At 34.7% G+C, this 12528-nt stretch overlaps 3 protein-coding genes across 6 annotated transcripts in view; all 3 read left to right on the top strand.

Moving 5' to 3' along the window:
- The window catches only part of LOC137836712 (protein RST1-like), a 35686-nt gene extending 30196 nt beyond the window's left edge, over positions 1 to 5490 (top strand). Inside the window, exons 7-8 of the mRNA XM_068645416.1 lie at positions 4077 to 4168; positions 5274 to 5490. The gene's annotated coding sequence lies outside the window, so the exon portion shown is untranslated. The remainder of the gene's footprint in view (positions 1 to 4076; positions 4169 to 5273) is intronic.
- LOC137836714 (pentatricopeptide repeat-containing protein At5g40400-like) lies at positions 677 to 2920 on the top strand. The gene has a single exon (XM_068645419.1). It carries the CDS (start codon positions 936 to 938, stop codon positions 2856 to 2858), a length of 1923 nt encoding a protein of 640 aa, XP_068501520.1. The 5' UTR covers positions 677 to 935; the 3' UTR covers positions 2859 to 2920.
- Positions 5491 to 8828: 3338 nt separating the features above from the next.
- The window catches only part of LOC137836692 (putative disease resistance RPP13-like protein 1), a 78395-nt gene continuing 74695 nt past the window's right edge, over positions 8829 to 12528 (top strand). For 3 of the 4 annotated variants that reach the window (XR_011085336.1, XR_011085337.1, XM_068645380.1), the window contains exon 1: positions 8829 to 12294. Coding sequence is in view for 2 of the 4 variants with exons in the window: in XM_068645380.1 (XP_068501481.1) it covers positions 8914 to 12294 (3381 nt within the window). In the remaining 2 variants the exon portion in view is untranslated. Of the gene's footprint in view, positions 12332 to 12528 lie in introns of all 4 variants that reach the window. The other variant, XM_068645381.1, reaches the window with a different exon arrangement.

The raw sequence follows: 12528 nt of genomic DNA, 5'->3' as shown, positions 1-12528 counted from the left end.
ATTCCATACATCATAAAGTAGAAATAGAGGGATTGTATATTGTTATTAGGTAAGGAATTTTCTTACAACCTGTTCAAAGTGTTTTGTTTCTCAATAAATTTGTTTCACAAGTACTGTGTTGTTCTTCACATACTTGCTTGGTCTGGAGTGTTGTTGAGACTGTTCTCTAAGGCATGAAGTTATAAATAGAACCATAACATATTTTTTTTATACTCTAACAAATCACCCGCAAGAAATCTTCTTAGTTAGTTGCCTTGACCTTAGTAAGTCCTAATATTAAAGAAACTAACATTGCTTATAAATTTCTCGATATTTTTATGAAATGTAAGTGTTACTATAACTTTTCTCGATATATATATGTAAACATTTAATAAATTAGTAAAATTTATGAAATTAAAAATTATAGTAATTGAACTGAGGATGGAGTTAAAATAATAATGAAAAAAGAAATAATAAAATGTCCAATTCACTAGTTGAAAAAAAAAAAGCAAACTTTCCAGGTATTGAAGAATTTTTTTTTTTATATTAATACATATGTAAACATTTAATAAATTAGTAAAATATAAGAAATTAAAAATTATAGTAATTGAACTCAATATGGAGTTAAAATAAAAATAAAATGTCCAATTCAGGTGCTAATTTTTAACGTGCTAAAATTTTATATTGAAGAACTTAAAAAATAAGCCTTTCATCATGGTAACGCATGTATCTCAGAACACAAATTTTGACTCATCACAGAAGCAGGTTTCAACAAGAGTGACAAGGGTTCCTTGGCATCTTCATCATCATTCCTCTTACGAGCATTTCTTACCCTAATTCTCCTTCCAACACTCCTGAGCAACTTGTTCAGCTTCACATCATTAGTTCCCATGGCCTTCTGAGCAAACTTCCTCATCTTCTTAAATGTGCAGCCATGGAGGCGCTTGTGGAGGTTAATGGTCCAACATTGTTCTTTCTTTCTCAACATGATTCGTCGACCTTCAATTTATCTTCCCACACTGTTTCAATCATTCTCCAACTCAACTTTCACCGATAAAACCCTTCTTTTTTCTTCTTCTACTCTCATCACTCTTCATTCTCACTCCAAACGCACTTTGAGTCCCTTTTACAATCTTCTGCCTCCCACCCAGAACCCCAACAACGTCGTAAACCTCATCTCCTCCATCCTCAAACACAAAAGTTCCCACCTTTCCCTTCTCCAAAGTAATGAAATCAAAGGGATTCTCCCCCAGTTGGGTCCCCATGAAATTTCAAGGGTCTTGCTCAGATGCCAGTCTGATCACTCTTCAGCCCTCACTTTCTTCAATTGGGTTAAAAATGATTTGAATATCACGCCAACTGTGCAAAACTACTGTGTAATTCTTCATGTACTTGCTTGGTCTAGAGTGTTCTCTCAGGCCATGGAGTTATTGGCTGAATTGATACAAATGGTTGAAGTTGAGGGTGTTTGTGCTTCTTCAAATGAGGGCATTTATGAGAATCTTGTGCGCTGTACTGAGGACTGTAATTGGAACCCTGTGATATTTGCTATGCTCGTCAAGGCTTATGTGAAGGTGGGAATGGTTGAGAAGGGTTTGAAAACTTTTAGGAGGAACATTGAGACTCGTCTTATCCCCAATGTGATTGCTTGCAATTGTTTGCTGAGTGGGTTGTCTAGGTTTAATTACATTACTCAATGTTGGGAAGTGTATGAAGAGATGGGAAGACTTGGAGTACAGAGGAATGCTTATACTTTCAATATTATGACCCATGTTTTATGTAAAGATGGAGATACAGATAAGGTGACAGGGTTCTTGGAGAAGATGGAGGAGGAAGGATTTGAACCTGATTTGGTTACATATAACACACTTGTTAACAGTTATTGTAAGAAGAGGAGATTGGAGGATGCTTTTTATCTATACAAGATCATGTATGTCAGAGGTGTGATGCCTAATTTGATCACATATACAACCTTGATGAATGGTCTTTGCGAAGAAGGGAAGGTCAAGGAGGCTCATCAGCTTTTTCATCAGATGGTTCACAGAGGTATAGCTCCAGATATTGTGTCTTATAATACTCTTGTGTGTGGCTATTGCAGACATGGTGAGATGCAAATGTGTAGATCAATATTGTATGAAATGATAGGAAATAGGATTTGTCCTGACAGCATCACTTGTCGGGTTATAGTTGATGGATATGCCAGGGATGGAAAACTTCTTTCAGCCTTGAATACTGTTGAGGAGCTTAAGAGATTTAGAATGAAGATTCCTGAAGAAGTATATGATTATCTTGTAGTTGCACTGTGTAAGGAAGGTAAGCCATTTGCTGCTAGAAGTTTTCTGCATAGGATATCTGAGGATGGTTATACACCTAAAATGAACACATACAATAAACTGGTTGAGTCTCTATGTGAATTCAATAATGAGGAAGAAGCATTAATTTTGAAATCTGATATGGAAAATAAGAGCATGAAAGTGAATGCTGCTGCCTATAGAGCTGTTATAATCTGTTTGTGTAGAGTAAAGAGGACTGTGGAAGCTGAAGTTTTGTTGGAGGAAATTATTGGTTCAGATATGTTACCTGATGTAGAAATAAGCAGGGCATTAATAAAAGGGTATTGTGAGGAAAATAAGGTTGATAAAGCTGTGTCCTTGTTGAAACTCTTTGCCAAGGAGTTTCAAGTTTATGATACTGAAAGCTACAATGCAGTTGTTAAAGTGTTTTGTGATGTTGGGAATGTGACAGAGTTGATGGAGGTTGAGGATAAGCTGCTGAAAATGGGGTATGTTCCTAACAAGTTAACATGCAGGCATGTGATCCATGGATTGCAGAAAGCTATGGAGCTAGATGATGAGATTTTGAACCATAGTTTGTCTTAGGACAATTTTGAAACATAATTTGAGTTCTTTCCATCTATGTAAATTATCATGTTTGAGCTTCATTTTTGTAAGTCTGAGTGTTTTCCCGATGAAGTGTTGCTGCCACGCTCTCTCACCTCTCTAAATATCAGTTTTTGCCGAAATCTTAAAAAGATGCACTACAAGGGTCTCTGCCACCTCTCCTCTCTCAGACTTGAGTTTTGTCCCAGCCTTGAATGCTTACCAGCGGAGGGTCTCCCCAAATCCATCTCTTCTCTTACAATCCGTGCTTGTCCATTGCTGAAGGAGCGTTGTCGGAATCCAGATGGCGAAGACTGGGGAAAGATTGCTCACATCCAAAAACTGAATATTTGATCATAAGATGAGTCGCAAGTTCAAAATTAGGCGTGCACTTTAACAGGTTCGAATTCTCCACAGTATCTTTGTACCTTTTCGATTACCATTTTCTTAGTTGCAAACGGTAAACCTATAATTGCCATTTTCCAAAAAAGAGCAGCACATGTTATACTTCTTAAACTCATGATATTTATTAAAGGAGGATGGCTCATTTACGTTTTTCATCAATCAATTACTTTTATTTTACTCTTATTTTCGTGCAAAATTATTTCAATTCTTCTGTTAAAATTAAATTCCAACCAAATGTGTTCTGAAAGTAGGAATTAGAATATACATTAATGGCAGAGACATGTGCTTTATGATTCATCAACTACATCACTCACTCACCATACTCAATTCAAGCTGTAGCTACTCCAACCCCATTGCATGCAGCTCTATAAAATTTGTATGCTAGTGTATTTATGATGGGTACACTCATTCATAAGGAGAAAAAACGTGTTTCAAAACCTTGTAAGAGCACAAAATTTGCAGAAGTAACAAGTTTATTTTTTACTTGATTCTCAAATGTGAAATTTCAGTAATATTTTTAAAACAGGGTCTAATGTGTAAGGCCATGCATCCATCCAATTTAGTGTTCACCCACACAACCTTGTAATGGTCCAATTTTAGTTTCCTTAATATTCTGATCTTGAGACTCAAATTCATATTTTCAACTTTTTCCTGCTGAGACTGATCTCATAGTTTTCTGTTTGTATTCAAGAGTACTAAGATTCAATATCTTGAAAAAAGAGAAGCAAATAAATGTAACACTACTTAATAGAATGCAGTTATTCACACCAGTTCAGTTTTCATGTTCTTGATTATTTTTGAATGAAAATACAGGTTCATGATATATTGAAAAGGCTGTCCATGATAAAATGAAGCTAGGGGTATTGACTGGAGACAAGATGAAAGGAAATCACTGAGAACATTGGGTACATTAAGAATGACTTGTATTGAATATAAACTAGTTTTATTTTCCTTTTCCTTTTACAGCTATGCTTTTGGTTTACTTTTAGATAAGACATTAAACAAATAGTGATCACTCTTCATTCTTGAGATATTATGTTGGCATGAGTGGTGTAGGAGGAATTCACGTCTAAATATTCACTTGATTATACCTATGTGGTCTATGCTTTTACCTGCCTTTAAAAAGATTAACATTCTCTGAATTCATAACAAATGAAGAAATTGAGGATTTTAATTCTAGCTAAGGAAGTATTTTGAAGAGCTTATTGGAAGTGTATTTGAGCTTATGACTCGTATAATCTCTATTATTTCAATAAGCTTCTTAGATAACCTTTTCCCAAAAAACTCCTTTTAGCTTATTCCTTAAAGTTTAATGATCAAATTTAGAGAACAAACTCTAATTGATAATAACTTAAAGTTGTTTTCATGAACACATACTTAAGCTACCTTTTCCACACTCGTGTATTTGTTTCTGTGTTATTTAACATGTGTTCCTAAAATGTGAAAAGGACTAGGTGGATTATGTTAAATTATGGAGAAATTGAATTATAGATAATCAACCAAAATGGGAAACTCCTACATATGCAGCACTGAAGTTATTATGCAGACACTGTTTAGGACACTGAAAATTGTGAAGTGCAGAAGTTATTGGTAAAGTAATCAGTACAGATTATAACCCTTAGAAGTGGCTGTTGTACTCCATATTTTTCATAACTGTTTCTCTTTTATTTTCTTCTTTTCTTTGATAAAACCTTTCTCTGGAATAAAATTTTAAAGATTCTCAACAGCAACGAGGTCCATAATATGCTTATCCTATCTCCAATCCAATGTTGTTAAAAATATTTTCTTCTTTTGATGAAAGAAACATGTTTGCAACCATTTTACCTTCTTTTGATTAACTTTAACATTAAGGCTTCGGCATTTCCCAGCATGCAGGACTGAAAATTTATTATGCTAATGTATAGATGATGTGTTGAATTATCTTTTGTTAGGTTTCGATTTTAAATTAATGATTTAATTGGAAGATAAGAAGCTTTACTAATCAATCATTCATACTATCTTTTTTTACAGTATCCTTTTCTATATCTGGAGGCTGGAGGGAGTAGAAGAGACCTCTTTAGAGATCTTACTCTTAACCTCATTGGCATGAAGTTTCTCCTCTGCATCTTTGTAGTATCTTTTTCTTCCTGCCATTACAATCCAGTGGATGTGTGTATCATAAACTAATAACTAATTAGGTTGTAATGACTAACTATATAAAGATAACCTTTGCAACACTTATACCAAATGAAGTCCGTATAAATTTAACCAAATTCACTACTTGCTTACTCTTAACTCATCTGAGTGTGAGTAAATCTCTGTTTTTTGAATTTGGTTCTCTTGAATGTTTATTCAGAAATGTTATGCTAAATCATGGAGAAATTGAATTATACATAATAAACCATGTTATTATGAAACAACCCCTACACGTTCAAAGATGGTTATTCATAATGTTAATGTGCTATACTCTTATCTTTTTTATCAGCTCTTTCTCTTTTCTTTTCTTAGATATTAGATTAGAACCTTTAATTTCTGCTATGAGGCTTTGATGGGATGCTGGGAAAAGTTCCATATTGCTTGTCTCAAGTCTTAATGTGAAATGCTTTTAAGCTGAAATCTAACATGGTATAAGATCCTATAGCTCATTTGTGTTTAGTTACAACAAACTGAGACAATTTGAGCTTTGAAATTTTCTTAAAACAGGATCCAATGAGCAAGGCCATACATCCATCCAAGTAACAACAACCAGAACCGTTTGCCAATTTGTTTCAGCAAAAAGTTTAAAACCAAGAAAAACCAAGAGTAAACGAATTGTATAGAAAAGGATCCCATATATAAAAAAAAAAACAAGTTCAAAGGGACAAGAGTAAACAATTTCAGAATCATGAAAAGGAAGTTGATGATGTTTAAAAACACAATAATTTTCACAAAAAACAGAGAATCGAGTACATGGAATTGCACAATCTCATTATTCTAGCCACACTGTTATAGACAGCATGACCAAGGCGAGTATGCATAGCTACAACTTCTGAAAATACCCTAAAATCACGAAACTATATAATTAATTACTAAAAACAAAACCTTGTTTGCATATATAGTATTTTAATCACACTATTACACATTGAAAACACCACAACATTATTCAAATAATGTTAAAAGATCACTACTCATCCATCTTCCTAAAATAGCTAACTACTAATTTCATCATTATACCATCCCTGCACTTAATCCATTTCAAATCACAAACTTCCATTCACTCCATTTCCAACTCCTACCATGACAGCAGAACTTGTTGGTGGTGCTCTTCAGTTGAAGATGCACTACAAGGGTCTGTGTCACCTCTCCACTCTCACACTCTTTTATTTCCCTTTGTCTGCAACTTCAACACCTCCTAATTCTGCACAATATCTCTCTACCTTTTCTATTACAATCTTCTTTGTTTCAAACACTAATCCTATAATTTTCAATTACTATTTTTCCACACTTTCTTTTACACCATCCCCTTTTATATCTGGAGGTAGTACAACACACTCATAAGTCTCCACTTAATATACTACTTTTACAAATAGAAAGAAAGAAAATAGAACAAAACTATTAAACTAAAAATTATATATCTTCCTATTCATTCATAAGTCTCATATTTATAGACTTTTTTAGCTTGAGCACTAGATATGAGTTACAGAGGCTGAAGAGCTGTGCCAAGATTGTTGGAGAAAGTGCAACGTTAACTGAATCTATGTGGATTCTCAGTGTGCTGCAAGTGGTTTAAGACTGAATGGTTGTGTTCTCAGAAAGACTCAGCATTGATTGGATCCAGATTTCACAACAGACACATTCAAACATCTAACTGTTCAAACATTATTCCAATAAAACCTCATTAAGTATCTATTCTCAAACAATTCTGATTATTCCAATAAAAAATCCTTTCTCTACTGTTTTATTTCACATCCTTCTAATCTCTCTTCCCATTAAAAAATAAAACTAAATTATATTTTACTATTTTATTACCTCTCCTATAGAGTCTATATATTCTCTTGCAAGAGAAAAACTCTTGCTCTGCACTAAAAGTTTAAGGACTCTGAACAGCAACAACAAACTTACAAAAGTGTAAAGTTTCTTGTTTACCAAGTATTGTCTTGTATAGTTGGAGATAAAAAGTCAATTAGGAGCTAACTCCTTCCTACAAATCTTCTATGTTCAAAGAGTGGATTTAGAGTTTCATTAATTTTTTATTCATACACTTTATATGTAGCATAACTTTCTAAATATGTAAACCAAGTACAAAATTTCTATCATGAGATTCAAATATTAACATTATTTTACAACATACCTGTGTGTGTCAGTGAAGTTCATGATATTAATGTCAACTACAAGACTATAATAATAGTTCAATATTAGTATTATGGTCTTTCTAAGATTAAGAGGGTTTGATTTTCAAACTGGTGTATACTAAATACATATTGGAAGAAAGAAAGTTTAGTATTTTGGTTTGATGAGATAGGACCTTCCTTGTGTTGATTTTATAATTAAGATGAAAAGAAGTCTAAGAAGTATGAATAAAAAACTCAACAATATAATGAACACTTAAATAAGAGTGACAAACAAAAAGCTAATGTACATAAACATGCATTAATCCAAATTGAATCAGTTACTAATTTTCTCCACTTTAACCATCTGCAAAGATTGAACTAATTAGATAACTGACACTCTTAAAACAGAGAATAAGAATTTCTACAAAGAAAGGACATGGTTGCAACTACAAGAAAGCATGTTATTCAAAAGGACTTAAAGTTGATGATGCTTAAAGAGATAATTGTTTTCTGTCTTCACTGTAGTATAACTGCAGGGTCTGATGCTATAAAATTCTATAACTTGTCATATATAAATCAAAATATCATGAAAATCACCAATACCTCTTATTTAAATGGATTGCTTAACAATCTCAGAAAGTAAGATGAAATTCAATTAGCCAGCTTAATCTTGATCTACTGAACAAGTACATTAAAATAATTCTTAGGAAGAGCTTTTGTAAGATTGTGACTTCAACTCTCCAAATTTTATACACTCATATAATGTCTTTACATCAGGCACCATCTCAGAAAAACAACATTGAAAATATTTGCTTAATAATTTTTTAGGAAATCTTTAAGTTTTTTAAAAATATCTTTTACATAAATATAAAAATATATTCATTTATTATATAGAGTATATGAATAAATAAATCAAACTCCTCCAATATCATATATCTTTTATGTTTTTAAGGTATATTAAGTGATAAATAAAGAGAGAAAGAAACCAAATTAAGTGAATAAGGAAAGGATGCGAATTAGTACATCAACTAAATTTGCATGAATATAATATAAAAAATATTATTTGGAATCAGATATTATCCAAACAGTTAAAATTTTGGTTTGGAACTACTGTCAGATTTCACTGATGATTTGTTTCATCTTATTATCAGATATCCATTCATGGATTACAGTTGTCAACAATTATTGCTTCACTGGGGCCCACAACCCTCTTCCGATTCGTTCATTCATCACATCCAACAGTTCACATTTTATATTGGTTGAGTTCCCATTAATCACTCTTTTCTAACTACTCTTTTCATTCATCACTCTTCCATTCATTCCTGCACTCAATCCATTTCACTTCATTTCCAACTCCTACTATGGCAGCAGCACTTGTTGGTGGTGCTCTTCTTTCCGCCTTTCTTCAGGTTGCATTCGACAGGCTCGCTTCTCCTCAACTTCTAGACTTCTTTCGTAGAAGAAAACTTGATGAGAAACTGCTCGCCAATTTGAACATCATGCTGCATTCCATCAATGCTCTCGCTGATGATGCTGAACTAAAGCAGCTCACAGATCCACACGTCAAAGCATGGCTTGTTGCTGTCAAAGAGGCTGTCTTTGATGCAGAGGATCTGTTGGGTGAAATAGACTATGAACTCACCAGATGCCAAGTCGAAGCTCAATCCCAACCTCAAACCTTTACTTCCAAGGTATCAAATTTCTTCAACTCTACTTTCAGTTCATTTAACAAGAAAATTGAATCAGGGATGAAAGAAGTCCTGCGGAGACTAGAATATCTTGCAAACCAAAAGGATGCTCTTGGTTTGAAAAAGGGTACTTATTCTGATGATAATGATAGATCAGGCAGTAGAGTGTCACAGAAATTGCCATCATCTTCTTTGGTGGTTGAAAGTGTTATTTACGGTAGAGATGCTGACAAAGATATAATCATTAATTGGCTCACATCTGAAATCGACAATCCTAACCACCCATCAATATTTTCCATTGTGGGCATGGGTGGGTTGGGTAAGACCACACTCGCCCAGCATGTGTACAATGACCCAAAGATCGAAGATGTAAAATTTGATATCAAAGCCTGGGTTTGTGTTTCTGATCATTTTCATGTTTTGACCGTGACAAGAACAATTCTTGAGGCAATCACTGATAAAACAGATGATAGTGGGAACCTAGAAATGGTTCACAAAAAACTGAAAGAAAAATTGTTAGGAAAGAAATTTCTTCTTGTTTTGGATGATGTTTGGAACGAAAGACCAGCAGAATGGGAAGCTGTGCAAACTCCTCTTAGCTATGGGGCTCCAGGAAGTAGAATTCTTGTCACAACTCGCAGTGAGAAAGTTGCTTCTAGCATGAGGTCTGAAGTGCATCTTCTAAAGCAATTAGGAGAGGACGAATGTAGGAAAGTTTTTGAAAATCATGCATTAAAAGATGGTGATATTGAATTGAATGATGAGTTCATGAAGGTTGGTAGAAGAATAGTTGAGAAGTGCAAGGGATTACCTCTAGCTCTGAAAACAATTGGATGTCTTTTGAGCACAAATTCATCCATTTCAGATTGGAAGAACATATTGGAAAGTGACATATGGGAGTTACCAAAAGAACACAGTGAAATTATTCCTGCGTTATTTTTGAGCTATCACCATCTTCCTTCTCATCTTAAAAGGTGCTTTGCTTATTGTGCCTTATTCCCCAAAGATTATGAGTTTGTGAAGGAGGAGTTAATTTTTTTGTGGATGGCCCAAAATTTTCTACTGAGTACACAACATATTAGACATCCAGAACAAATTGGGGAAGAGTACTTCAATGATCTACTGTCAAGGTGTTTTTTTAACAAATCAAGCGTCGTAGGGCGTTTCGTCATGCATGACCTTCTGAATGATTTGGCAAAATATGTATATGCGGATTTCTGTTTCAGGTTGAAATTTGATAATGAACAATATATACAGAAAACAACCCGTCATTTTTCATTTGAATTCCGTGACGTCAAAAGTTTTGATGGTTTTGAGAGTTTAACTGATGCTAAAAGACTTCGTTCATTTCTTTCTATCTCAGCAAATGGGAGATGGCATTTCAAGATTTCGATACATGATTTGTTTTCCAATATTAAGTTTATACGCGTGTTATCTTTCCGTGGTTGTTTAGACCTTAGAGAGGTCCCAGATTCTGTAGGTGATCTTATACATCTCCAATCGTTAGATCTTTCGTCTACAGAGATAAAAAAGCTACCTGACTCGATATGTTTGCTCTATAACTTACTAATACTGAAGTTGAGCTATTGTTCAATGTTGGAGGAGTTTCCCTCAAATTTGCATAAGCTTACCAAATTGCGTTGCCTGGAATTTGAAGGTACAAAAGTGAGAAAGATGCCAATGCATTTTGGAGAATTGAAGAATCTTCAAGTACTAAGTATGTTTTTCGTGGATAAAAATAGTGAGCTAAGTACTAAGCACCTGGGCGGATTGGGAGGACTCAATCTTCATGGAAGGCTATCAATCAATGACGTGCAGAATATTGGGAATCCTTTGGATGCATTAAAAGCAAATTTGAAAGATAAACGCCTTGTGGAGCTACATTTATATTGGAAGTCGGACCACATCCCTGATGATCCAAAGAAAGAAAAGGAAGTACTTCAGAATCTACAACCTTCCAATCACTTGGAGAAATTGTCAATCTGGTACTACAATGGTACAGAATTCCCAAGTTGGGAATTCGATAATTCGTTATCAAATCTGGTGTTGTTAAAGTTGTTTAACTGTAAATACTGCCTATGTTTGCCTCCCCTTGGACTTTTGTCATCACTGAAGACCCTTATGATTGAAGGGCTTGATGGAATAGTGAGCATTGGTGCTGAATTTTATGGGAGCAACTCTTCGTTTGCATCCTTGGAGAGGTTATACTTCTACAATATGAAGGAATGGGAAGAATGGGAGTGTGAAACTACTTCTTTTCCACGTCTTGAAGAGCTTTATGTGGTTGGATGTCCGAAACTGAAAGGTACGAAAGTAGTTGTTAGTGATGAGCTCAGAATTAGCGGAAACAGTATGGACACATCGCATACTGATGGAGGCACCGACTCTCTTACAATCTTTCGACTACATTTCTTTCCAAAGCTCCGTTCTCTTCAACTGATAGACTGCCAAAACCTAAGAAGCATTTCACAGGAGTACGCTCATAATCATCTCACGCATCTATGTATTGATGATTGCCCTCAATTTAAATCATTCCTGTTTCCCAAACCAATGCAAATCCTGTTTCCGTCCTTTATTGTGCTGCATATACTTACTTGTCCAAAAGTTGAGTTGTTCCCAGATGGAGGTTTGTCATTAAATATAAAACATATGTCTCTTTCATCTTTAAAACTTATCGCCTCCTTGAGAGAGAACTTGGATCCCAACACATGTCTTCAAAGCTTGACTATTGAAAAGTTGGAGGTGGAGTGTTTTCCCGATGAAGTTTTGCTGCCACGCTCTCTCACCTCTCTACAAGTCCGTTGGTGTCCAAATCTTAAAAAGATGCACTACAAGGGTCTCTGCCACCTCTCCTCTCTCGAACTTTATGATTGTCCCAGCCTTGAATGCTTACCAGCGGAGGGTCTCCCCAAATCCATCTCTTTTCTTGAAATCTATGGTTGTCCATTGCTGATTGAGCGTTGTCGGAATCCAGATGGCGAAGACTGGGGAAAGATTGCTCACATCCAAAAACTGGATGTTTGGTCAGAAGATGAGTCAGAAGTTCAAAATTAGGCGTGCAACTATTTGAATTTGTCTGGCACTTCAACAGGTTCGAATTCTCCACAATATCTTTGTACCTTTTCGATTACCCTTTTCTTAGTTGCAAACGGTAACCCTATAATTGCCATTTTTCAAACAAGAGCAGCACATGATATACTTGAACTCAACTACGTTTTTCATGAATCAATTACTTTTATTTTACTCTTATTTTCGTGCAAAATTATTTAAATTTTTCTGTTGAAATTA

The sequence above is a fragment of the Phaseolus vulgaris genome, chromosome 4 (assembly GCF_000499845.2).
Source record: "Phaseolus vulgaris cultivar G19833 chromosome 4, P. vulgaris v2.0, whole genome shotgun sequence".
NCBI classification, from domain to species: domain Eukaryota; kingdom Viridiplantae; phylum Streptophyta; class Magnoliopsida; order Fabales; family Fabaceae; genus Phaseolus; species Phaseolus vulgaris.
This window is presented reverse-complemented; position numbering and strand designations above follow the sequence as displayed.

Coding starts and splice junctions, on each gene's coding strand:
- LOC137836714 (XM_068645419.1), top strand. CDS start 936: ATGGTCCAACATTGTTCTTTCTTTCTCAACATGATTCGTCGACCTTCA.